Source organism: Olea europaea, chromosome 1 (assembly GCF_002742605.1).
Source record: "Olea europaea var. sylvestris chromosome 1, O_europaea_v1, whole genome shotgun sequence".
NCBI lineage: Eukaryota > Viridiplantae > Streptophyta > Magnoliopsida > Lamiales > Oleaceae > Olea > Olea europaea.
In genome coordinates, this window is record NC_036237.1 from 3,148,803 (window position 1) to 3,176,536 (window position 27,734).

The following is a 27,734-nucleotide window of genomic DNA, read 5'->3' on the forward strand; positions in this document are numbered from 1 at the left end:
ACTATAAATTCTAATGAATTTCATTGATTTGATAGATTATTACAAATTTCATAAGAATCTCATCAAATATGGTAAAATTTTAAAAAATTTGGTAATATGTATTTTTAAACTTGAAATCCATTCAAATCTTTTAAAATCCTTCTATTCATGAAAATTTTATAAATTCACTAGTTATTGAGAATACTTAAGTTTCAATGAATTTCGTTAAAGTCCATTAAAATCTCAATTAAAAACACCTAAATTTAGAATGATTTTTAAAATTTGCCATAATCTTAATTTAGGACACCACTTCATTAAATTTTATTAAAATTTTAATTGGGAATGCCTAAATTTTAGTATATTCGATTGTGAATATTTAATTTTAAAAGATTTTTCAAAATTCATCACAATCTCAATTGAAAACACTCATAATTTTAGATGGGCATTGATTAGCGTATAGCTTCTAAAAGCTGTAAACCTTAGGTGTGTGGGCCCTCAACATGTGAGAGGATTGTTACACGGTTTAGAAGTGACTTTTCATTTTAGGCCTTGTTCGTACAAATTAATCTAAAAATGAGAATGAAAAATATAGTTGTTATGAGTCTCATAAAAAAAATATAAAGTTAAATATAGTGACTTGATGTGATAAACAACGATTATATTTTTCATTTTAATGGAAAACAAACAGAGACTTAGATTCATAGGGATAATAAATCATTGAACAGCCGTCCAAATTGTCAGCATCTTCCACGTGGCAAGACTGGATGATAGTGATTCTGTGGTTGGGCTAGAATTGGAAGGCTGGTTCAAATATTTTATTTGTATAAAAATAGTATGGGTACGATTGGTGCCACGTTTCACTTTGTTAAACGTGACTTCCAATGGAGATTTGCTCATGTCAACGTCACACTTTTGGCCTTTGCCAACCCAAATAATTGTTGGGATGCCAATTCAACTTCTGGTGCGTTGGAGCCACGTTTCACTTTGTTGTACGTTACTTCCAATGAATATCTGCTCACGTCCACATTACACTTTTGCCCTTCGCAATCCAATTTCAATATAATTTATTAAGTCATGTTTGGTAGAGTTTAAAATCAGATTTTTAATAAATTTTGATAAAAGTTGATGAAATGTGTGATTAAAAAATTGTAAAACCCATGTAACTAAAATTAATTGTTAACTTTGACTTATATTAAAATCTGAATTTTAATCCGTACTAAATATGGACTAAGTTTAAGAATGAAATATCGTGGTATTAAAAAAATTCTCCAAATGTGTCCAGTTAGAACATATTCTTTAAGGCTCATTATTCTTTCCAACTTTTTTTTTTTTAAAAAAACTTTACACTTTCTCAATAAAATAAGCTTGCATGTGATCTTGTAATTTTTTCTTACTTTTTTACTACGCATTCTTCAAAAAATCACTTTTCCTACATCAAACAGTCGTATATAAGTTGACAATGGTGTGATGAAGCCAATTATAAGAATAAAAAGTAATGCGATTTAACATTATTTGTAACAATCTAGACCTCGTGCTCAACTATTCTTTTACGTACTGTTCGATTCGAAAATGGATATTCTCACTTATCCATCACGACTTTCTATCGTATTTCCCAATATTCAAACCTAAGACATTTGATCTTGGGTTCGAACCTTGGGAACGCGATTAAAATTTGTGAGGGTGTAAGATGAACTCAGACTCTCCCAGAATGGACAATACATAAATTAACTACTTGACATAAAGGTAGGGTCGTTACATTACCAGTGTTACAATACCAATTTATATAACATTTAATGACAATAAAATAAGAGGTACAATTAAATGAATCTATAATTTTAGTTTTTTTCCCTTTTGTGTTTTGTTATTAATTTCAAAATGCATCCGTACACTACATGTACAAATTATGGCATACCAAAAGAATAAAGCAAAAGATATTTACAACCTGCAACCCCTATATTCTTGACATTGCAACTCAAAGAATAAGATGAAATAAAAGTTGTAAAAATGATAGCACGTGAAGTTACACGTAACTTTTAGTCTTCGGCATAAAAAAATGAAGTCCTCATATTTGAGATCAAGACTATATCAGACATCAAATATAGGGATTCAAGAAAAATATAAAAAAGAAATGGATGGAACTTGATTTGAGCGACTTTTATCGATGAAAGTGTTGACCTCAATTTTTGTAAGAATAACGTGGTCAAGAAGTAGGTACTCTAAGTGGATGTCTTCCTGCGCATGGTAGCAAACCGTTAGTTACTCATGGCCTTCTAGTGATAGCAGAGGCGACTCCGACACTCCAATGATTAAGTTAGATAGTGAAGAAAGAAAGAAACAACACCCCTTTGATCTTAAAGATAATAAAGAAAAATGTATGTTTTACTGGATAAGATTGCATTAACCCTTTGAAAAGAAAATAAGTTTAAGCATTTATGAGGAAAGATGTAGATCTTGGACCATTGGATGAAGAGACAGGTGGCTACATCTGCTAGTCGAAACGTCCCCTCCTAGACGTTAATCAACTAGTCTCTATGTGGGCGGGCATTTAATGCTCCCCAACGAGTAGATTTTGTAATTTAACCTTTAGGCATCTGTTTTACAAATATCACATCAATCAATCGTGCGGATCTTAACTTGACTAGCTATTTGCATAAAAAACCCAACAATTAATATAGGGAAGGTGACGTGACGTGATGTCACTCCAACAATGGCATTCCGCTTCTCATCGATTCGGCTCATGCTCTTTCAAGCCATGTCACTTCGGAGCCTCGGTATGCCTCTAGATATATTAATGGCCTATTTTGCCTCGGAACTTTGACAGTAACGTGGTGCGGACTTTGTCGACCCACTTAGCTGCCTGCCATATTGGCTACAAATATGGAGCCTCGTTGTAAGAGGCGTAACAACACGTATGATCAGATTGTGTAAAGATTGAATCATTAGAAGAATACCGATATTAAGACATCATTCGGCAATTAGAAGAAGGCTGCAAATTAACAAATATATTAATCCATTAAGCAACATTCTGCCAAAGTAACTGAAAATTATTCGTGGACACAATTAATATTTCATTTTCACAAGATTATTGCAACAGTGAGAGAAGGGCATTCTAATTCGATTTTTCATTGAAAATATGATGCCAAGGTAAGTGGGATTCATTCATTCCCGAGCTGTATAATATATCCTGAAACCGAAAGGCTTAAATGTGAAGGGACATTCTTGCAGATCTGAAAATCCTCGCGTTTCCAATGAAAAAGATGGAATATGACCAATAAAAGGTATTATTCGGCGCCATGCATTGTTATTGCACAAGTGAAAGGTTGCAATAAAACACTATTTTCTTCTCTCTCCCAGTGTGCGCGTCTTGTTCCGCCTATTTTTCCCGATTCCTCTCTCTTTACTGCTACGACTACTCATTTACAATTCCACTCTACGTTCTACGATTCAAGGTCGAAACTTTCAAGTCTCTCTCTTGTTACTTGTTTCTCTGTCTTAAAGGATTAGAATTCTACTATTTCAAGTTCAATTCTTGGGAATGAGATTTGGGATTCAGTTGAATTTGAGTGTGAACCGATTCGATTTTGCTGGTCATCGATACTCTTGTTACCAAATCCAGAATAGAATCAATTCCACACGAAAGAAGAACCCATCATCCGTTTCTTTCTGATTCCGTAATATTTTTAGTTATTTGTTGATGGAATTTATGGACCCTCTTTATAAACCAGATATTGCAATTTTGACTCTGTTAACGTGATTAGCTCAAATTCCACAAGATTGATGGGCTACTAGGGATTCAGCCAGCCAAAATTGAAGGGGCGGCATTCTTTTATTTATTTATTTTAGAAGTTTGGTTACTTAGCTGCTGCAGAAGTTCTCTACCTGAACAACTTTAAGCAATTAATGGTTTTCTCTATCTATCGCAATGAGAGTGAATTGCTGTGTTTTTTGCTAGGGCTTGGTTTTTCTGTTTCTGTGTTATTATTGGTAATTGGGAATGGAAGAAGACAACTTGCATATAGAAGTAAGCAGGGGAGTCTGCAGTTTCATGCTGGTCTTATTGACGCCACCTTTCCTTTTTTGTTTAGTCACTTAATGTTCTTACCCTGATTGCATTTGTGTCTAACATTTGCAATTCTTTGTTGTTTATCATGCAGAAAGTACTAGAGAATTTGACCAGCTGTATATCTTCTGATTATTAAAGACCCAGGTGAACATATTTATCTATTGATCATTTTACACACTGACCTCGTGAGTTGCCAACTGCTTTGTTGTTGTCTTCATTTAATGAGTTTGCACTCTATTACTTGTTCTTCAAATTTCCATGTGACGGTTGCCTCTGTCATGTAGACATCCTTATTGTTATTGTACAATATATCGTATCTGAATGTGTATATGAGTACATAGAGAGAACTCTTGCCATTCTATTTGGTTTATTCTGGTATTCTATCTTATGTATCCAATCTTTGATTGTTCATTACTTGGGCTAGCAGGCAAAAGAAATTCAAGGATATGGGATGCTTTGTATCTACGCCGAAGGACACAGGTGGAAACAGGAAGAGACCATCAAACATCGGGGAGGTCTCTGTATTTGTCCCAGGTTTAAGGATTCCTAAAACGGTGGATTTCTCCCAGGCACTAGGCGATCACTTGTCTAAAAGTTTAGTGGAACGCCTTTCCGCTCTTAGAACCAGAATTGTAGTTATGGCAGCACAAGAAGCTCCGACTATTACAAGAACAAGACGGAGAACTGCTACTCAACATGGTTCTTGTAGAATCCCGACATTTTTTGTTGTCTCTGATATGTCTCTTGAAGTTTAACCAGATCTTTCCTGCAGGAGGTTCAACTCTGGGAGATCTTCTTCAGGCTCTTGAAGATTATTTGCCCGTACTTTTGGGTTTGGTTAAAGATGGTAAGCTTGTTAGGCACAAGTCTAGTTAGCAGATATCCTGGGATGATATTGTTCCTGAGGTAATTCTTTGCATTGTACAGGGAGCCCATTGCAACACAAAGTACAGTTTGTTTGGTTTAATCAGGAGGACGAAGCAGAGGTCAAACTAGCATTCTCAACTATAATTTTCTGTTTTATAATTCCCTTCCTTTTAGGGCACTACTAATCTTGCTGTTATTATTAATTTTCCAGGAAACGGCAGTATATAGTGCTTGGTATGAAGTATTATCAGTTTTGCACTTGATGGCAATGCTATCATTATCCCAAGCTAACCTGTTGCTTCTTCCTAGAACATCTGCTGATGGTTGTCAGCCAAAGATATCAGAAGGTGGGTTGTTATTGGTAAATCGTGGACATGACTGTCACTTCAGCTTGCCAGCTGGGAAATGAGGCACTTTTAATGTTTTCAAACATCCTGAGAAGAATTGTAGCTTTTAAATTTATTGAGCCCAACCTTCGATTATAGGTTGTTTCCTTTAACCTGTTGTTAGTTGAACATATCGTATAAACATAGCTGATTAGTGTGTGGCATGTGCACTTGCTTAATAGTCAGTGCGGTAGTATTTGTTGGGAATCATTCATACAGGATCCTTCTCTGACGGAAATCAGATTTTGATGATTACTTAAAAGCTGTATGCAGCCTTCTAAATGATTTCGTTAACTCACAAAAATACCTTATAGAAGGAATACTCATGTGATTGACATGTTCCACTGATATGGTTCATATGATATTCTAGCTAGTCATGGAAATTGGATTGTTGCAAATAATTGGTGACAAGGATGTGTTTGCATTCAAACCAGGGTTCTTACAAATGGAAGCAAAGATTTACTGTTTACCGCATAGTTTATCCTAGTGATGATTTATCATAGTGCTGCACAAATATCTATTATTCTTTAGAAATAAAAGCCTGTAATAGACACAACTAAGATAAAAGCAAATATTGTGCCCATATGAGAACGACATTATTTGAAGACTATCAGTCTAAATATCAAGGAAAATATGTGAAATCATGAAAAATTAAGGAGAATAGTGGTTATTGTATTGCATTATTGAAGAAGAGCAAAGAGAATCCTTGGTTGGAGTCAGTGTAGCATATTTCAGGTGGCCAAATGGTAATAGAGGTTATCAGTGTTAGAAAATTTCTCATCCTCTTAACAATTTTAGGTACACTTTTATAATTATTAAATCGCCTTTCTTGTTAAAAAATGGTCATCGAAGTTACCTGAATCCTCGGGTCATTACTTTGCTTGCTATTCTTTTGCTTCTACTTCATTTCAATCTTTTCTTCTCTGTATCCTCCTTTAATTGTAAATTTTTTCACACAATAATCCGACCATTTATCCTTTCCGAAATTTCATTATAATCTGAAAGTATAATTGAGTTTGTCCCCATCACATGGTAATTTATTTATAATCTTAATTTCGACTTTTCTTGTTGAGTATCTGAACTTCTTTAGTCAATTCACGTCTGTTTCCAGTCGTGGTTCAAACATTTTTTCTCATTTCTGCTGTCATTGGTCCCTTTTCCAACAGAGAGCAGGCGATCTGCTATCGATATTTTCCTTAAGGCAGCTGGTTACCTTGACTGCTCAGTCCGTCATGTTCTCCCACAATTTCCTTCAGAATTCAGGTATCTTGATGAATGACTTTTGGTTAGCAATTAGAATAATCTCCACGAACTGCAGGTTCACCCTTTGACCATACATCTGCATTAGGAGAAATCTACCGGTGGACCTTGCAGAAGGTGTTCTACGAGCACTTTGCCTCCATGCATTAGGCCAGGTACACTTTTTTGGCAGCTATCTCATTATACAAACAAGTGGGCACTGCTTTAGGAAGTGATCTTGTTCAACTGTTGTATTGATGCATTTCCTTAAAGAGCTGCCTCAGTTATATCGAACTTTGGGTACTTGGACTAGATTTAGCTTTTTGGGTTAATGATAATGCATAAAATAGAACACTAACAATAAATGAAAATGGCAAATGAGACTATGAAAAAATCACAGTGTTGGTAGCAATGCACAAATCAATTGGAAGTGGGGGTAACTACGTGGTACAATGTGGATTTTGAAATCCAATTTGGTCATCACCTGGAATGATTTTCGACTCAGGGTAATTGGCAAGTTTGTTATTGTTATATTCGGTAGATTGGTCGATCAGTATCGGACAGATGTGAACTATTACACTATTATAAAATTTCGTGCTAGACTGATGTTAGACAATACTGCTGCCTTAAAACTTTGGGTGGTAATGCATAAGTTGGAGTCTTAGTTTTGAATTAGACAATACCGATGTTAGACTGATGACTTTGTTAATTACACGTGTTATGATTATTACGATGCTAGTTTAAGGTGAATGATAGTGTCTGCAATGCTATAGCTCCAATGTAATACACGAGTTGGTGTCTTAATTTTTAGTTTATTTTTGACTCGATGACTTCTACTACATATATATATATTTTTTTATAATTACCTTCTTTACAATTATTTAATTGCTTTTGATGCTCATTTAAGGTGAATCAACTTTTCTTTATATTACGTGACATCTTCTCCATTCTCTTGAGTAGGGTGTTGATATTCAGCTTGGACTAGCAATTGATAGTACAAAGGCCACTTTAGCTGTGAAACGAAGACTTGCATGTGAGATGGTGAAATATTGGCAGCAGGTATCTTTTCTCTTTGTCTGTATGCTTGATGATCAAACAAAAACAAGTTCAAATTATTTTGAGTTGTTTGGTTCATATTTGTATACATTTTATTTTTATTCTTTCAATTTCTATTCGACCTCTGCTGCTTATGGAGAATGCCAAAAACTTTCATCATTTTAACCTTCTCATCCTGCATGCTCTTGTTTTCCTAATTATAATCTGCTGCTCAATGCCAATTAACAATTTTGTTTTCTCCTGCACTCTTTATTATAGAAGTGGCTCGTTACCAATTCACAGATTATTCATTTGTCTTTACTCTATATTAAGACATCATTTTTCTGCTAGAATAATTCAGTAAGCTCTAAGCCTTAGCATCTTCAAGAGATTCTCAATTTTTAAAGAGCATATTTTGTAATTTAGAGAACATCTATAAATTTATAGAGTAAAAAATTTTAAATACTCAAACAACCTCTTTATCTTTAATACTTAATTTTAATACTCCCAATATATATTTATTGTTTTCCTATCCTTTTTCCATTATCTTCCCTCCAAATTATTATGTTATTTTCCTCCATTTTCTCTGTATATACCATTTAATTGGGTCAATATATGGAATATTAAAAATTAAAATATTTTGAATGCATTTAATTATAAAGAGTGGATTTGACTCTCCAAATTTGAAGAGCCTAAACAACTCTCTATTATAAAAGTTTAATTTAAAGAGTTTCCTAGAGTATAATTTTAACCGTTGATTTGACTTTTAAAAAGCCTTTTGTAGATAATCTAAATGGTCTAATTCAACAAAAATCTTATTATTACTGTCAATTTTCTTACAATTTTATAGTTAAGTAGTGGCAATGGATTTAGCCATGACATTTAATTGGATCAGAGACTTGGTTTTACGATTGGGAAGTCCAGGACATTTAATCTCTTATTTAGTTTAGCTAAAAATCAGATTTTTTAGTAGATGTTGATAAAAGTTGTGGGTCCATAAAATGTATGGTTAAAAAGTTGATAAAAGTTGTGAATACCAAGAAATGTGTAGTTGAAAATGACTTTTATAGAAATGGGGCCAAACAAGGGCTAGATCTTGCCTATCTCTTTTATTTCTGAATTTTGAACTGCAATTATTAGATCCATGGTGACTATAAATTACATGGACGGTATTAGAATAAGTTTAATGATTAGTTCCAGCTTCGCGACAACTATTGAATGATTTAATTAAATATACACTGTGTTGTATTAGTATGGTTGTATATTAATTTATTCACTAAATTATGCCAATCACTTTTATGATTGATTTATTTACTAAATTGTTGTATGATTTTGTTACATTATCAGTGTCTAAAAAGAGTAACACAAGCGCTAATAGAATTCAGCATATAATGATCACTACTCCTTTTCAAGCACTGAAGAAAGTGCAGAATAAATTATTTTACTTCACATTCTCTAATCATCAATTATAGTTGCCACCAATATGATATTAAATTATATTTTACACAATTGGGTATGTAGCAAAAAGATAAGCTGATTTGAATGTGTATAGCCAGTCATCTGATGTGGTCAAAAAATTAAAATTTTCTTCATTATATGAGAGTGATATTTTTCATAGATATAGACTTTGTTGGAGTTATGCCAGATGAGCCAGAAAACTGTGCACTCTGTGCACAAGGACTCTGTCCGCACATCCGCCCCCCTAGTATTAATGACACACTTAAATAATAGCCAATGCAGAGTACGATAACTTTTGTCTCACAACAAAGCTTGTACCTACATAGTTCATTATCATTAAGTACTTTGGATGTCGTCAAATATTTTTGTTTGATTTCCCTTTTAGGGATTCTTAATTATTTTATTTACTCTGACCTCAATCAGTTGAATATCACATATTAGACTGGTGTTGTCACCCTGGAGTCAACTGAAATTGAAAAATTGTCTTTTGTCACTTTGTAGGCTCAAGATAACCTCATGAACCTACCATTGGCAAATGGTTGGGGAGAAAAACATAGGCTCTTCGTGAAGTGGAAATATATTGAAGCTAAGGTATCTTGTGATTGTGCTACTCTCGCTTCATTCAACACTTTTAGGCAGCAGTTCTTTTATCATAAGCCAGCATCTTGACCTATCACATTCACACTATCTCATCGAAGTATCATCAATAGGAATTTAATCTAATTACTAAATTTTGGTACCTTTTTCTTCCAAATTAAGCCCCTGTTTGTCATCCTTTAAAAATTTAAATTGTTTGCTACATGATCATTCTCTACCACACATTTACACAACAAAATATTTTACATATTAACCACTAAAGTTTTCTTGCTTGTTAACCACACATTCTCCAAAAAATACTATTCGATAACTCATTATTCCCAAATAAATTCTATCAAACTGGCCATAATTAAGTGATAAGTACTAGCAGAGTGACTGCTATTATTTTCTCAGTAATTTTTACTTTCTGAGGCTTGGATAAGTATATATTCATATTAGACTGCATCTTTTAAACATAAGATCATTTGGGATGTATATGATTTAATCTGACCTGTAGTATCACTATCATTTTGATGCAAGAATTTCATGTTCCTTAGGCTGCAGCATATTACTATCACGGTCTGATTCTTGATGAGGGAAACACAGAAAAGTCTCACGGAATGGCCGTAGCTGCTCTGCAAGCAGCAGACGAGTATCTCAAAGAAAGCAAGAAGGCCTGTGAAGCTTTTAATGCGTCTGTTCCTGTCTCTAGGTAATCCTTGTTCATCTACTTCCCATCTCCTCCCACGTTGAAATGGGATCACGTCAATTTGTTTGTTTGTTTTATTACTAAAAAAATCATGTTTACCTTCTGCTTCATTAAATAACATTTGAGTATTCCGGGAAACTGAAGATCCAAAAGAGATCAGAATCACAGATCATGTTCCTTTTTTTCTTTCTTTAATTTTTTGGGAAAAGCTATTTATAAACATTACAGCCAGTAATTTGCGTGCTTTTAGCATGTGTTTGGTCCTGCCGAGTTTTACACCTATATCCATGTGACATCTTCTCCAGTTTTCCCAATTTTTCCCAACATCAAATGTTAAAGTGACGAAAATAACACCTTTCTACTTAGCCATGTAACAATGTTTCAAGATTAAAGTAATTGGTAAGTATATAAAGATTGCACCAAAAGATTATGACATGATCTAGGTGGCTATGAGATCAGTAAATATCTCTATTTCTGACGCAGGAATCCAGCTCTTTGGGGAACCATGAAGTATCTCTTCGAGAAGATTCCCAAGGACACTTCGAGCAAGGTCCGAATCAATAGGGATTTATATTCTACTGAAAAGTAAGTCTTCTTTAGTATTAAACTCAAAACACACGAGTCATTCATGCACATGTATATCAACATAGACGTGGTACAAAAATACAGTGGTGGGGCTGCGACTCTTGCATTAACCACCAGAAAACAGTGAACAAGCTGAGCAAAAATTTGGGTTCTCGTTTATGTAATTTATATAAATATTCTTGCCTAACCACGTGGAAGCAAGATTGGATCTTATCTAATTTAAAACTAATACATTTGGGTGTAGAATTATGGAGACAGCACCAACATTGCCTGATTTCGCATTGGCTCTGAAACCTGATGCGTGGCAAGACTGGATGATAGTGATTCTGTGGTTGGGCTAGAATTGGAAGGCTGGTTCAAATATTTTATTTGTATAAAAATAGTATGGGTACGATTGGTGCCACGTTTCACTTTGTTAAACGTGACTTCCAATGGAGATTTGCTCATGTCAACGTCACACTTTTGGCCTTTGCCAACCCAAATAATTGTTGGGATGCCAATTCAACTTCTGGTGCGTTGGAGCCACGTTGCACTTTGTTGTACGTTACTTCCAATGAATATCTGCTCATGTCCACATTACACTTTTGCCCTTCGCAATCCAATTTCAATATAATTTATTTAAGTCATGTTTGGTAGAGTTTAAAATCAAATTTTTAATAAATTTTGATAAAAGTTGATGAAATGTGTGATTAAAAAATTGTAAAACCCGTGAAATATGTAATTAAAATTAATTGTTAACTTTGACTTATATTAAAATCTGAATTTTAATCCGTACTAAACATGGACTAAGTTTAAGGATGAAATATCCTGATATTAAAAAAATTCTCCAAATGTGTCCAGTTAGAACATATTCTTTAAGGCTCATTATTCTTTCCAACTTTTTTTTTTTTAAAAAAACTTTACACTTTCTCAATAAAATAAGCTTGCATGTGATCTTGTAATTTTTTCTTACTTTTTTACTACGCATTCTTCAAAAAATCACTTTTCCTACATCAAACAGTTACTACTTTCACATGTGAATGACACAGCGCAAACATTTTCCTTCTCTCATCAGCTCAAATGCCTCGTTTATATCTTCAAATGCCATGTTGTGTGTGATGTACTCATCGATCTTGATTTCCTGTACACAGAAATTAGAATGGTAAGTGTTCGTCTGTATATTCAATACAGTTATTATCAACTGTAAAGTAAAGAGATCTAGAAAAACAACTTAGAAGGGGACTGAATGATTGTAGTCTTTACCTGATTTAGGTACATATTAACTAAAGAAGGAAGATCAGATTTTGGTTTCCATCCACCCAAAAGGGATCCAGTTAGTGTTCTTCCAGTAAGAAGCAATCCATAGTGAGCTGTTATTTCTGGTTTTACTTTGGGCACACCAAGTGTAACAGTCAGACCCCATCCCTAACACCCATAGAGAATCTTCATACATATATATATGCAACTAATTCAAACTGAAAACCTTAACTGTGTAGAAATGAAATCAGGGAGATCATAAAATTACATCGCAACATGACTGTAAAGCTGTAGTAATCATTCCTGTATCTCCTATACATTCAAATGCAAAGTCGGCACCACCATCTGTCATGCGTTTTATAACCTGGAGATGATTCGACATTGATGCACTATTAAAGATATAGTTACAAATGTGCACAAGTTTAATCTGTGAAGACGAAAAATAAACCTGTGCAATTGGTTCATTATAGTCATTTGGATTCAATAAGTATGTCACTCCAAAAGCCTTGGCTGTAGCAGAGGGGAACATCATGAACAACATTGAAGATATATTTGGGAATTAGATAACATGCATTTTGAGAACATCAAGGGCATGTTTCGTACGCTATATTGGACAGTACTACTGTCCGGTAATGTAATAGCCACTTTGCCAAACATAGGACAAAGGACAAAGGCAGTACCTTTTTCATTTTTTTCTGGGTTTGTGTCTACACCAATTATTTGAGATGCTCCCCTCAATTTAGCACCTTGTACAACCTATTTATACAAGATGTCACAAGATATTTGAGATTTCATTACAGTAGTTGGGAAGTGCAAGTCTTGTCTGGTTGAAGGTAATTGATAGATACAATTATATTGAAGTCAGCACACTCACAGAAAGGCCCACAGTTCCAAGACCAAAAATGACGACAGTGGATCCTTCAGAGACATTGGCAACCTTCCAAGCAGCACCTAGACCTAATTGTGAGGCACATACACCGCTTTACAACATTTCCAGTAAGACTTGAAAAGAATAGATGTAAATTAAGCTATATGTAGATTCTGAAACAGCAAGGAAGGAAGTAGTAATGTCACAGTTGAGGCATGCACAATAGAAAATAAGTAAATACCCAAATAGCATATTTGATTCATACTTTTCTCCAAACCAATTTCTTCGAAGCATGAGAGTAAAAATTTAAAACCAGAGTTTGTTCTTGGTTTCTTCTTGCTATTACATTGAACAATTCAGGACAAGGCATGCAAATGGAGTGCACACATATTTATTGGCTTGGATGACAAAATTTCAGGGCGAGGAGAATCAAACCACACACAACTAATATAAAAGAGAAAAATACCCGCTGCAACTCCACAACTAAGAAGACATATTTTCTCTAGAGGTGCACTCGAGCTAATCTTGACAGCACATCCAGAATGCACAACTGTGTACTCACTGAAACTTGAAACCGCACAATAATGATACACAGACTTCCCTTTTATTGAGAAACGTGTTTTATGGTCACTGTGCATTAGGCCTTGACGTTCCAACCCTAACACTTGGCAAATATTGCTTTTGCCTGAGGTACAATGTCTGCATCTCATGCATTCTCCAGTAAATAGAGTAAGCACATGGTCACCCTCTTCGAATTCAGTAACTCCTTGGCCAACGCTCTCAACTATCCTGCAAATTCCCAGGAAATGTTTCTCAGATCAGTACTATGGGGAGAAACACTTCAGCCAGATGCTTTAAATTTTAGTAAAATATTAAGATAAAAAAAAGACTCAACCTTGAAAATTGGTCATACTAAAGGGCATAATCCAGAGAAAGGAAATCCAAAACTAGACACAATTCCTACTCTTCGATTTCTTTCTCACAAGGGACCGAGTAATAAACCAAACGAACATAAATTTCACATAAAGGATGATTCTGAGAGTTCAAAAGAATTAGTACACAAGTAATTATGGGCATTGTATACAACTGAAAAGGCCCCAGTCTAAACCTAAACCTGTAATTTACTCTTAAATCCATAGCCGTCAGAAAATAGGATACAGTTAAAGGATGATAAGAAACCAGAAAAAAGCTTATTTTACAATCGTAAATAATATAGAATTTACCCTGATGCTTCATGGCCAAATATTCGAGGAAACATGGGTGCCTGCCAAAAAAAAGTCCCGAGTTATTAAGCAATAAATATTTATACTGGACGGACCCATCCTACGAATACAGATCTAAAAAAGCAGCAGAATCTCAAGCATCAATAACAAAACAGAGGAGGAGGAAGGGGAGAGAGAGAGAGAGAGAGAGAGAGAGGTCAAGCCAATTAGTAATACAAGAAAAGAAGATATTATTACTAAGGAAGTTGAACTGACAATATGAAGGAAAACAAATATTAATGTAACCTGAGAGAGCCAGGCGGTGATATCACTGCGACAGAGAGAAGTGCAGACCACCTTAATGCGGATCTCCATAGGCTGAGGTGGATTTACTTGGACCTCCTCTATCACCAGAGCCTCTCCAGCTGCCCATGCTACCGCAGCTTTACAGGTGATTACGCCGGCGCCAGCCTGTTTACTTGAACTACTACTTGGAAGTGCCATTGCCGGAAAATCAAGTTCCCAGGGATGTGGAAAAATAAATTATCAGTCGGAAAAAGCAGAAAATTAAAGGATTTGCCCAACAACCCCATTTGGATTCTTGAGTGGTGGTAGGTAAGTAGGTTGCTGATGATGAAAGGGTTGGTAGACAAATTCTTTGTTCTTTACACCTTATTTCTTAGCTAAATAGAATTTATCTACACATCTAGAATTTTTAAGTCCCTAACATCCATTAGTTGGCAGTCTGATCCCAGTGAATAATGTTATTTAACATCATTAATACTAAAGCATCAGCGTCATAACACGATAGTCTCAATTCAAAGTAAAATTATGTCATTTATTTGATTGTATCTATCATTTAACGTCATTTAAATAAATATTGTTATATTAATGGTGCATGTGTTGATAGAGATTAGGCCCCATTTGACCTCTATTAATTTTCATTCTATTACATTCCATTTTTTTTTCTATTCTCAACCATACAATTTTTCATAAAATAATATTATACGTAAATTGAAAATTTTTCTTTCTTTTCAACCACTCATTTTTCAAAAAAAACACTATTCCGCCTATTTTCATTTCTACCAAGGGGGGGCTAAATTTTGATTTTTTTAATAAATTATGATATAAATATTTGAAATTTGTGATTGAAAAGTTGCAAAATCCACGAAATATGTGATTAATATTGATTATTTGACTTTAATTTAGATTAAAATCTAAAATCAAATGGGCTATAAATAACATTAGTCTCGAATCTATAAATTTGCACTTTGCAACAACATAAAAAGTCAAATTTTCTTTAAAAAGACATTTATACCCTCGTTTAGTAAAACTAATATAATTTGGAACAACATATGTTTCACTGTCAAATAAAAATCTTTCACCCAACTTTGAGTAGTACTGGACAAATCTTCCGAATCGAATTGAATCCGACGGTTCTTGTTAAATTAAATACCTGAACGGGTATCTAAATTGAAAACCGACGGATATGATTCGGTTTCGATTCTAGACCAAGAACTGAAAAATCGAATCTTTCTAATTTTTTTATATTCAATAAATCAAATTATTTTAATTTTAATTTTTTCTAAACAAATTAACAATTTCTAAATCCAAATTTTTGGCCCAATTACTTATTTTATTGTCTCATTTCTTAGCCCAACAAGATCCAACCCACTAAATAACCCTAAACACCAACAATAAAGTGCATAACGTTGTCTCGACTCTCGCAGTCTCGCTGACATTCCAAAACCTATACAATTGTCAACCGACGCTGTAACCTCCGATCGAAGCTGTGACCTCCGCCAACCGAAATTTTGATCGTAACAATCATTTAAACAATGTTATCTACTAATCTCTAACATTTCAAAACCATTGAATATATCATTAGTTGTATTTATATAATGTTGTTATAAATGTTACAAAAATTAATTATAGTACAGAATCGAACGAAACCGAACAGAACCAAACCCGAACGGTTCCATAATTATATTTACACCCGATGGTTCCATTTTCTAAATATCCAAAAATTTTGATTCGGTTCGATTCTCTTTAGAATCGAATCAAACTGACCCGCGCCCACCCCTAACTTTGAGGGAATGGGAATCCATTTCACTCAACTTTAATTTGATGAAATCAGATCTCCAACCATTTCCTTATAGATCTTGCCACTCATCTTGATTCGATGCAATCAACTCACCCAACTTCAATTTGCTTACAGATATGGTTACTTTGTGCACTGGCGTCTAATAGACGAACAAAATATGCTAACCTCGACTTTGATAATAATGAATAGCTATCATGTAAACACACTCTTAATTTATAATGTTTTTTAAAAGAAAATATTTCAAGATGGGCTCTGTTCATTATTGTCAAAAGTGGATTATATTTTGCTATGATCAAATACATTGCCCTGAAATAGAATCAAGTTGATAAAGAGATATTTAAACTACCAAAACATCATGAAGCTATGATCGATACACAGCAAGAACCGCGTAAAAACTTCTTTATAACCCTGACAAGTTAGGATACAGATAATTTTCCAAGCAATATTTCTTGTTTGGTCTCTCACAGTGGCATAAGTGACAAATTATACCTCCATTGTGAAAGCCAAAAAAAATTCAATCATAAAAAATAAGGCACTCCAGTCCTGGGTCCGCGCATCTGGTTGTTTTCCTCGGTCTCGGTGAAAAACTTCACCTCTCTTTCCTAAGGCGATGTAAAAAGGGGCAAAATAAAAGATGATCAAGTTAGATTAAAAATATGCTTCCATTCGATGAACAAGTAGCCGAGTGTTGAAACCTTCTCAATGATATACGGTAAGCACGACAGCAATCTTAAGAATTTTGGAATTGCTCTATAACAATGCAAGGGGAATAGGGAGGAAGCGGAAGAGATATCGAGAGAGAGAGACCAACAAAAAAATAAAATAAAATAAAATTGAGCAGTAATACCATATTATCATTGAAGCTTAATATTGAGGCGACATTTCCACATCGGTAACAATAATTGGGTGCAGACCACACCTGCACAGTCATGAAGCAAAAATAATCTAAGAACAAACACCAAAAATTGTACCAGATACCATGTTGTAATCTCTGATGCACGAGAGGCAACTCACAGTTACAAGTCCTTTATCCTGAAACATGTACTTCAGACCTTCTTGGACAAGTTGGTGGGCACGACAAACTAAATCAAGTTTGTTAATGTGGTTGAACTGCAAAAAACCAAATATTAGTGTTAGCATGACATGTTGAATGGACTCTCCACATCTGGAAGCTTAGCCTATGTTTGGCTCATGTTTATAAACATTTAGACCACTTTTTATCCACACACTTAGTGGGATCCACAAGTACTACCTACCTATCTACAAACAAAACCATTTATAAACACTTCCCAAACATGCTTTTGTATAAAGAACTTTCTTTTGGACAGAGTGGGAAGCAAAACCAGAGACAAGTGGACAAGGCATGATTGGCCACCAAGCTTTCCACCCAGGTATCACATTGACTTACCTCAGAAGTAACCCTGGATCCAAAAAGCCAGCCTGCTCCTCGAGGGCTAACAGCCCATGTTTCAATATCTTCAGGGTCACTCCACATTAGGTCGCAGAAGGGCCCTTCATGGGGAATTTCACTATTTCGTTCGATGATCCGAATCTGCCAAGAAAGCAATAAGAAGAAGCACATATAACTTACTTGCTAAGCCACAAAAGTGGACCGCATCAAGCTTACTAGATTGGCATGCACATCCAGATACGGAGAAGTCTATCACATTAGGGTTTGTCTACTTGTACACCGGGGTTGACACCATCGTGGGCCCCCCTCTTGTGAGGGGGTCTATACACCGGTGTACAAATAGAAAAAATCACATTAACCAACAAAGCTTACAGACTATCATACTCATGAAGCAAAGCATATACTTAAATGTGTCTAGTTCACATACAGAGACCATTCCTTTAATGGTAATCAAAGGAACAAATCACCAAATAATGCAATAATGCAACAGGCTTAGCCCCACGTTCTTTTAGAAAAAAAACGTGTTACAATTGAACATAAATGCGTAAAGGAACACTCATCCAACCAAGCATAAACACAATCTTCTTATCAACTTCAAGACTTCTCGTGTTGAAGATGTAAGATAAACATCTTATGAAATGATAAAGATCAAACCTGGTCAATAGTTCTAACATCTGGTGATAGGCCACCATGGACACAAAGCACCTGGAGTCAAGCAGAGGCAATATATTAATATTGGTTGTAATACGAACAAGCAATCAGTAAAAATCAGTAAAACTACTAGAGTGGGTCTTTTCATTAAAGCCGTAATTCTTTCCCTATCCCTCCTTTGAAATGAAAGAATATAGAGACTTGGGTTACAATGTCACAGATATTCAAACAAAGAGCATTAAATCACTAATAGGTTGAGAATACTCTATTGTATACGATTGGAGAGGGAAAAAGAGGATATACAGTTCCATCTATGATTGCTGACAGAGTTAGATAGTCAAAAACATCTGTGCAATACCGCCAAGCATTAGCATTTCCATACTTCCTTTGGCATTCATCATAGAATCCATAGACCTACAAGATAATAGGACAAGTAAAAGTTCATCAGAAGATAATAGTAAGCAATGGTCGAAAATTCCCTTCTAATCCATCACATGCATGTTTTTAATAATAGGAAAAGGTAAACCGCACTATGACCACCAAACTTTCTCCAAAAATAGACGTACTATTAATAACCAAGACAGAACAAAAAGAACATAGTAGACACTCTTCACCAACCACCACTAAACCCTCAACCAGATGCTAACTGATTCAACGAGTATGCCATTTGATAGCCCCTATATGACAACCATTAAAATGAGTTTTTTTTTGGGGAAAATGAGTTTTGGAATAGTGAGTTTTTGGAGGACGTGTGGTAAAAAAAGTAGAAAAAAGAATTGAGTTTACGCGTAGAATATTTTATTTTGGGAATGAGTGGTTGAAAATGAGTTAAAGAAAAAAGAGCTTTACTTTAATGGTTGTCAAACATGGGCATAATAACAAATGCCAACAAAGAAAACTTATAATAACTTTAAAAAAAGCACAAATAAATCCTTCTCGATCTTATTATTGCTTGTGCAATAATTTCTCCCTGGGGTTCCAGTCAAACATTCTTATGGTCATTTATGCAATATGTTTCATAACGAAATTACCTACTGACATCAAATAACAACATGGCTATGAAGACAGAATTCACGAAGTTATTTAGTGATTACCTGTGTTAGCTGCCTGCTTTCATGATTTCCACGTAGAAGAGTAATGTTAGCAGGGTATCTGGTAACAAAGTACAAATACAATATAAATTATTAAACCAAAAACAGAAAATATCCGGTACAAATAATCTGAAATGATAGAATCAAGCAAAGATCATCCAAGGGAAAAGAATTATTTCAGCTTGTATGGCGAGTCAGCACATTACAGAAGAAAACTTGTTCAACCTAAAACACCTAGATATCTTCAGATGTTTTAGAATAGTAATGAACTGGAAATGGAAACCGGTACTTGAGGTTTGGTTATAGATAAAATATTAGGTTGTTCGTGTGACAATAATTCTTAAAAGTTGACTGGAATTTCCACACCAGTAACTATAACATCAATGGTGAATATTATACTTTTACTGATAAGCAAAATGAGCAGTCACGTAAGTTCAAGTTTCTTAATAAATTTAAGTGTGATTTACTTATTTTATTAGCTGTTAACAGTCATGTAGCCTCCTTCGACAATTTAATATTCAATATATATATATAAGTTGACAGAAGCTCCTAATCTGCAACAAGAATTATATTCTATAACACTTGACGCAGGAGTGTATAATTAGTTAAAAACATTTAGGAACCCAAAAGAGAAAAGGGTGTAAAGAAGAGAAGAATTGAGAAATCTTTATTCATATAAACCAGTTGTGAATTACAATGAATAAGTCCCTCTATTTATAGAGCTAAAAAGAAGTTAAAAACGAAACAAACTTCTAATAAACTATAGTTATCTCAAATTATAAAAAATAATCTAATTTAATCAGACTAAATATATTTGGAATCAAACTCTTATTATCAAATCTTAAATAAAATATATCTCTATCTTTATTCTTGTTATGATCTCCATCAACACTATTTCATCTGTGTGCAGCAATAGCACTGAAATGTTTTTGTCCCGGCTCTTTGTAACAATAGCAACAAGATAGAAGTAAAATGATTTTCATTGTACAACTTGCATTAACCTAATGGCTAATGTAATTTGATACAGAGACGCCGAGACCCACTGGGGAAAAAAATCTAACTTAAGCCCCGTTTGGTACCCATTTTTGTTAGAATGAGAATAAAAAATATAGCTATTACGGGACCCACATAAAAGATAGAAAATCAAATATAGTGACTTGATGTGATAGATGACAGTCATATTTTTCATTTTTGTGGTCAAAGAATGAGAATCAAACGGGAGCTTAAACAAATTGGTCAACTGATTTGCATGCACAGAAAACATATGGAAAGAAGCACCCAAGAAATGAATCACCCACCTTGCTTTGAGAAGTAAAAGGGTTGTGAAAACTTCTAGACTGTTATAACCACGATCAACAAAATCTCCCTGCAAAGAATCTTGAAGTTTCAGGATGAAACTATAGGACACCAAAACCATATTTAGAAAAAATTTACAAAATAAGCATATCGGAACATACAATACAATATTTACCATAAATATATAATTTGTCTCTGGTACATGACCTCCGGTCTGAAAAAGTTTCATCAAATCATGAAACTGTCCATGGATGTCCCCACAAACTGTAACTGGACTATTCACAGGCTGCACATTTGACTCCTCAATCAAGATATCTTTTACCTGGATAAAAACAGGGGAAATTGAACTTGTAAATATGTGGACAACATGGTGCTCCCAAGAAAACAAAAGATATGCTGCTGAAACAGGAGCAGTTAATATAGTTGTAATGATTAAGTACTGTGCAATACTTTACGAGACTGCATAATAACACAACTACAACTACACACAATATCATTAGCTCGTGAAATGTACGCGAACGAAAAGAAGAAATTCCTCACAGACTGTGCAACTCAAAAAAGGTCCATGGATGAAATTGTATGTTAAATTTGAAATATCTGGTGGAACTAAACTTAATACCAAACTAACAACAAGCCAGAATCTTGCCACTATTGCCACGTCATGGATCAAAATAGCATCAACATCAAAGATATATACAATTGGCAGGCTATTACTATAATTATTGATGTTTCAAGCACAAAGTGCACCAAGCTGACGAGGCCTTGCAGAGGCTAAGTGCAAAGAGAAAATTTTTATACATAGAAGCTTTGGTTTTGATTTTAAAATCTAGGTATTCTAGGGTGACCCCTATTGCCAAAAATATTCTTTAATTCTTAGCCTTAATCATAACCAAAAGATTAAAGAATGTGTTTTACACATTTGTGCAAAACTAGATTGGTAAATTAACATAAGAAAATGAACCTATTTTAATAGAAACGGGACAAGGAGCCAAAAGTTCCATCGAAGACAGAACCTCAAAAAGCCATAACTACACAATCAAACGCATAGCGGAAAATTCTAGACCTAAACCAAAATCGACATTGATCGGCAAATGGCACTGGAAATCAATCATGCATCAAGTTAACTCATCGTTTACCTTATAAAAATAAAAAATAAAAATAAAGAGGAGGAACGTAGACTTACGCATTCGCAGAGGAGCTGAAGCTCGTCTTCGGATAAGTGTTGACCCTCTTTCACCTTAGATATCCACTGGTCCAAATCCATTTTTTCTACTACTCAATTAACAGCGTCAGTATAAGTATATATATCTATGTCTTGTCCGTATACATCAATTTTGAAAAATCGAGAGGGAGTGGATTTGGGGATTGTATCTGAATAGAGTTCTACAGAATTTTCAAACCCTCTTCCACTCTTTATTTTAGTTTTTTTTTTTTTTTTTTTTTTTCAACTTTTATATTTGCTTTATTTTGCTTCTTCGGATATCTTAAATTTCAGAACTACCCTTTTCAGTTGCCTCATTATAGGGGGAAATAGTACAGCTGGATTTGATTCGATTCAGTTCTACTTCCTGTTTGGCTCTATTATTTGGATTTATATCGTGGGAATAATTTTTTTTTTTTTTTTAAAGGATGGTTGTTCAAGAATGAGAAGTTTTCGATTTGTGTAAAATATTATTTTATTGAAAATTGTGCGATTGAAAAATGAGAGAGAGAAAATTTTAAATTAAATTAATGAGTTTCAACAGGGGCCAAATTTTTAAAGAGAATTGAATCTAACTCAAAAAATTTTATTTTTAGTAAGCAGAACCGTCGGATCCAAATTTAATTATGAAACAATTCGGGTTTGGTTCCATTCGATTTTGGTTCGGTTCAATTTTATTAATTTTCCAAATTTTGTATTAAAATTAATTTTTTAATATTTACGAAGTTACATTAATTCAATTAATTACATGTTCAAATATTGCTTCTTATACAATAACGTAATCTAATCTTATGTATCTCCTATTGTTGAATTCAAAGATTTGATTGTTTAAATCACAAGAATTGAAATATAGAAAGCTTACAATAATGTATAGAATAGCCGTCGAACTTTAATTCGATTCCTCCATAACAGTAGAAATTAGAAAATAGTAATATGGTAGAATAATAGATTTGGGTAAAACTTAGATCAATTTAATTAAGTGGGCCTTTAACTGAAAATTAAAAATAGGAAAATCATATTTTTGGGTTTGGATTAAATTAATTAGTTAACAAATTTATTTTTTAAAAAATAAAATAATTTGGTTACTTGAGATAAATAAATTTAAAAATTTAAAAAGATTCAGTTCTTATTTGGTTCTTGATCAATAATCTAAAATCGAACAAAATCCATCGATTATAGATTCAGATACCCGTTCATATATTTAATTTAAGAAAAATCGTTCAATTCGATTCAGTTCGAGTCGGGTCCAGTTCAATCCAACTCGGTTTGAAAATTTTGTCCAATCCTAGAAAATAGCACCAAAGATCCCAATCTTTGATAGACATTGCACTTTAATCTTCAGCGATTCAAAATTGAGCATTTGCACACACTCTTTATCTTTAAATAACAAGCTAAAATGTTATTAAAACGATGCTTATGCTCGTATTTTTAATTTATAAACAACAAATAAATAATTAAATAAAAAGAATAAAAGAAAGAAAAAACGAAAAATGAAATTTCTCCTTTCACAAGTGATTCCACTACACTCGATAACAATTTTCGTTTGAGCCACTACGGCACCTATTTTGGCCATTTTATATGCAAGGGAAAAGCAAAGTGAAAAGCAAACCATATTCTAGTTCTAGATGTGATGAAAGTAGACAAATTAAATTTTAACCATTTCTCTTTATAGTAGAGCAAGAGATTCATATATTTGCCTGAACAAATACATGTGTTGACACATTAAAAGTGCAACTCAAATCAAATAATTCAAAGAGTGAAGCTCAATTGGGGAGTTCAAGATAAAGGTCCAAACAGGATTATAGATGAATGTAGTGGAAGCCCACGAATACAGTAACATCATCGCCCAAGTTTCCAAAACGCCCAAAATTTGGGCGAATGGAGTGCTTTACCGTCGCCCAGAGCGATGACCCTATTCTCGCCTAAACCTTCGAATCGCCCAGAATCTTAACAAACATAAAATATCGTGATTATCTAGAATAGCAGTTATTAAGTAATCCTATCACATTCCACGATTCAAGGAGCCCAGATGAAGGCGTTTGAACGACAAAGAGTAATGGCAGCAGTTAGAGATGGCAGTTCCACGACAAATTAGCCACCATAAAGAAAGTGGGTAGTTATAAAACGATCAAGCAGTTTTCAAGCGGTTTGTCACGAGGAAATCATCGAGGGAGTATAAAAAGGAAGAGAATACATAGAGAAAAGGACCAGAATCAAAAACTCTCAAACAGAGAATATGTAATTTCAATTTCTTAGCTTAAATTTAAACATTTCTTTTAGTAATCGTGTGCTTGCGCCCCTTGAAGACATTATGTTTATTTTCAATTGTAAATCATTGCCAATAAAACACCATTTTTTAAGACTTTGTCTCAAGAGGTCTGTTCCTTAAACAATCGTCTGATCTCTTTTTTAATTGTTAGCGACTACCTGCGCGAAAGAATTTGGCACGCCCAGTGGGAAAATTGGTGTTTGGTGTTGATGATACAAAATGAAACAATATGCCTCACAAATCTGATAAGGAAGTAGCAAGTTAGAGCGATATGAGGAGCAGCAAAGCTCTCCACGAACAGAGGGGTGGAGTCAGAGCAGTCACAATCGTTACGAACCAATGACAGAGTTAAGTCCTCGAACCATGCATGCATTGCTTGGAGAACTCACACAGGATGTCGTTAAACAGGTAAATCTACAAAATGTTCATAATATGGAATGATTTACCCAGAATGAGAATGCACATTATGACAACATGGCCAAACAACTTAATACATTAAATGAAATAATGAATAAGTTAGTAGGCCAAATTTGTCAGCCAGTTGTGCCTATTGCAAGTCACTTTCAAGTTAGGACAATTGTAGGACATAATTCCCCAGTCCTAAGTCCAAATCAAGGGATAGAACCACCTTTTGGTCCGTCTACTTCAAACCAAGGGATGGTGTAACGCCAAATTAGAATAATTGTAATGGTACATCTGACTTGGGGGTAATCTAAATGTAAGAGACAATTTCCTAAATAATGGACAGAATACCCCACGTGTTAATGATGGAATAAATATTTAAGTTAATGGTAACAATGGCCAAATCATGGCAACTTTATTGCCAATCAAGGACCAAACATCAAACCTCAGGCAAATCAACCGATCAACCAACCTGTAGAAATTCCATATGACCCCAACGTCATGTTGAGAAATCAAATTATAAAAATAGTACAGATCAAATGACTTTTGGAGTACGTCCCGTCATTAGGCTGACTTACACAAAGCCATATCCTGATTGGGTAGACCAAGCATATCCATGGCCTAGAGGATATAAAGTGCCAGAAATCTCATTATTTACCAGTTTATGAGAGATGTCTACTCTAGAACACATAGGGCGATTCACATTGCAAAGTGATGAAGTAACCGACTACCATAAAATGAGGTTGTTCCCTAGTTCATTAATAGGAGTAGTTTTATCCTGGTTCATCAATTTGCCAGCGAACTCTGTTCAAACATGACAACAATTGGAACAATTGTTCCATGCTCAGTTTTATAAGATTGAGTCTGAAGTTATTTTGGCCGATTTGGTGAATCTACGTCAAATGCCAAACGAATGGGCAGAAGGTTTCCTTCAAAGGTTCAAGACAGCAAGAAATAAATGTTTTGTACCTTTGCCCAAAAAAAGAATTTGTCAAAATCGCTCAAAGTTGTCTAAACTTTGATTTGAAAAAGAAATTCCAAGACAGAGAGTTTCATGATCTTTTCCAATTGAGCGCAAACGTGATTAGGTATGAACGATTAATAAGAGAAGAAGAACAAATGAAAAATTCTAGTACGGGGACTTATTATAGAGACCCAAATTTTGATGTTTATACCATTAATGACGAGTATCACGATCAAATCGAAATGTGTTTGGCCAAATTAATCAAAGGAGATGCGTATACTTGTCCTATAATGGCTAAGCCCAGATCATCGGGCAATGATGAGCCTATAAAAGTTGAAAACAAAAAGGCTAGAATATTCTCATTCGATGTAACCAAAACTGATCTTATATTTGATAAACTATATAAGGACAAACAAATAAAGTTGAGCGATAAACATAAGTTGCCAAGCCCTGAACAAATCAAGGGTTAAAAATATTGTAAGTGGCATAATGCATGGTCACATTTGACTAACAACTGTTTGGTTTTTCGCCATGTGTTATAGGACGCCATTGAATCAGGACGAATTACGTTCGAAGATAAGAAGAAGATGGCAGTGGATGAAAATCCTTTTCCACAGCCACTTGGGGTGAACATGGTGACGACTGGTTTCAAAAACAGGTTGTCAAAATTCAAGTTGGTTATAGACGACGGAGAGGAGGACCCTGGGCCACACCCCAGTGTCTTTGAACATATCAAAGAGAAGGAGCCTAAAAAGGATGAAGACGTCCTGTGTGCAAGATGTAAAGGAGAAGTGAGTGCAAATACAGAGAAACCAAGGATATGACAGTATCACCATCGCCATAGTTTTTTCCCAAACACTCAGCCTGTTAGAGGGAGAGGTACATCATTTCATAGGGGACTGCCTTTTGAGAGGCCGTTCAGGACAATAAATAATGGGAGAACATTCAGGCCGCAACCTCGCCAACCAAATGTATGACATTCGTTCCAATATAATGCAGGAAGGGTGATATCTTTCAACGAGATTACTAGAACCAAACAAAGACGTTTTCAACGGAACTATGGATGAATAATGAGGTAACAACAGGGAGTGCCACATCCTAAGGAGCCTAAACTACTCGAGGTAGCCAATCAAAATGTTCTCGAAGACAGTGAAGAGACTGGTACAGGTGAATCGATAGAAGAATTATTAGAGAGTTCTTCTGGGAGATCGAAGTTTGGGCGAGACAGAAGGGGTGAAGAAGATCCAGATCAGCCTCTTACTATTTAGTTCGGTACGTTACCTCCTGTCATGGCTAATAACTATTTACTAGCCAATGAATTCAAGAACAAAAAGAAAGAAGAAGACGAAAGGGAGGATAACGATGAAGAAGCATGTGTACTAGAATGTGAAAGAGGCCAAACTTCTAGAGGGGCCTACAATGATGAAGAATATGATAGTATGACGGACATCGAAGAGGAAATTAATCTGGAAGCAGAAAGAAGAAAGAGAGGAGTATCGCGCAATATCCCGTTGAAGCAACTACATAGAGAAGGTGTTCGTGAAGTGGATTTGTTGGGAGAACCATCTGGGCGTTCTTTCGATTATTATGTGTTGTATGGGGCACCCAAGAGAAAAAGGAGAGTACCTCGCTCTGAAAAGTATGGGTCACCTCCAAGAATATTACCTCCTCCCACAGGTTGGGTAATCGAAGAAGAAGCATTAGAAAATAATAAAAATGAAATTCAGGAAGCAGAAGCTCAGTGCGACATGCTGCACGTTGACTTATCACAAAAGGATAATTCAACAGAGAACAAGTAGGAAGTGAAAATAGATGCTGCCGAAAAGATTATTTTTAAAAGACCAGCCATGAAGTCAACTAAACATTTGAGACCATTGTACGTTAAGGCTTTAGTTAACGTTATACCTGTGGCGAAAGTACTTATCGATAATGGAGCAACTATAAACACCATTCCATCTAGGATGATGAGAAAATTTGCAAAGACAGAAAGTGATATGATTTCAATAGAAGTCATTCTTACAAGTTTCAATGGAGGAGCAATTTCAGCTAAGGGGGTTATGTCATTGGACATAACTGTAGAGATAACTACTAGGACCACAGTCTTCTTTGTAATAGATGGTCCTACTAGTTACAATGTGTTAT

General features: G+C 34.8%; 3 protein-coding genes across 3 annotated transcripts; 1 reads left to right on the top strand and 2 right to left on the bottom strand.

Moving 5' to 3' along the window:
• Positions 1–3,131: 3,131 nt before the first annotated feature.
• LOC111373512 lies at positions 3,132–10,319 on the top strand. Its single transcript, XM_022996081.1, has 11 exons — positions 3,132–3,257; positions 4,134–4,186; positions 4,470–4,741; positions 4,815–4,889; positions 4,970–5,028; positions 5,121–5,256; positions 6,462–6,558; positions 6,644–6,710; positions 7,495–7,593; positions 9,529–9,618; positions 10,161–10,319. The coding sequence occupies exons 3-11, from the start codon at positions 4,489–4,491 to the stop codon at positions 10,317–10,319; spliced, it is 1,035 nt and encodes a 344-aa protein (XP_022851849.1). The 5' UTR covers positions 3,132–3,257; positions 4,134–4,186; positions 4,470–4,488.
• A 1,566-nt stretch (positions 10,320–11,885) lies between these two features.
• Positions 11,886–14,876, bottom strand: LOC111373593 (alcohol dehydrogenase-like 6). Its single transcript, XM_022996171.1, has 9 exons — positions 14,510–14,876; positions 14,225–14,265; positions 13,468–13,790; positions 13,008–13,090; positions 12,814–12,889; positions 12,582–12,643; positions 12,402–12,497; positions 12,140–12,301; positions 11,886–12,017 (listed from the first exon to the last, which is right to left on the bottom strand). Exons 1-9 carry the CDS (start codon positions 14,705–14,707, stop codon positions 11,907–11,909), a joined length of 1,152 nt encoding a protein of 383 aa, XP_022851939.1. The 5' UTR covers positions 14,708–14,876; the 3' UTR covers positions 11,886–11,906.
• A 1,784-nt stretch (positions 14,877–16,660) lies between these two features.
• On the bottom strand, positions 16,661–22,186 carry LOC111373669 (phytochrome-associated serine/threonine-protein phosphatase 3-like). The gene is made up of 10 exons (XM_022996254.1): positions 21,940–22,186; positions 20,932–21,078; positions 20,759–20,826; positions 19,464–19,521; positions 18,673–18,783; positions 18,373–18,423; positions 17,716–17,859; positions 17,322–17,417; positions 17,155–17,226; positions 16,661–16,909 (listed from the first exon to the last, which is right to left on the bottom strand). The coding sequence occupies exons 1-10, from the start codon at positions 22,018–22,020 to the stop codon at positions 16,826–16,828; spliced, it is 912 nt and encodes a 303-aa protein (XP_022852022.1). The 5' UTR covers positions 22,021–22,186; the 3' UTR covers positions 16,661–16,825.
• Positions 22,187–27,734: the final 5,548 nt, after the last annotated feature.

Excerpts from the sequence above, each read along its gene's own strand:
- LOC111373512 (XM_022996081.1), top strand. The coding sequence starts at position 4,489 with ATGGGATGCTTTGTATCTACGCCGAAGGACACAGGTGGAAACAGGAAG. Across the intron at positions 4,890-4,969 it reads TTTGGGTTTGGTTAAAGATG|GGAGCCCATTGCAACACAAA; the intron begins GTAAGCTTGTTA and ends TGCATTGTACAG. Across the intron at positions 6,559-6,643 it reads CAATTTCCTTCAGAATTCAG|GAGAAATCTACCGGTGGACC; the intron begins GTATCTTGATGA and ends CATCTGCATTAG.
- LOC111373593 (XM_022996171.1), bottom strand. The coding sequence starts at position 14,707 with ATGGCACTTCCAAGTAGTAGTTCAAGTAAACAGGCTGGCGCCGGCGTA. Across the intron at positions 12,644-12,813 it reads CCCAGAAAAAAATGAAAAAG|CCAAGGCTTTTGGAGTGACA; the intron begins GTACTGCCTTTG and ends CCTCTGCTACAG. Across the intron at positions 12,302-12,401 it reads CTTTACAGTCATGTTGCGAT|GGATGGGGTCTGACTGTTAC; the intron begins GTAATTTTATGA and ends TATGGGTGTTAG.
- LOC111373669 (XM_022996254.1), bottom strand. The coding sequence starts at position 22,020 with ATGGATTTGGACCAGTGGATATCTAAGGTGAAAGAGGGTCAACACTTA. Across the intron at positions 17,860-18,372 it reads ATGTTAGAACTATTGACCAG|ATTCGGATCATCGAACGAAA; the intron begins GTTTGATCTTTA and ends CTTTCTTGGCAG. Across the intron at positions 17,227-17,321 it reads AGGATAAAGGACTTGTAACT|GTGTGGTCTGCACCCAATTA; the intron begins GTGAGTTGCCTC and ends ATGACTGTGCAG.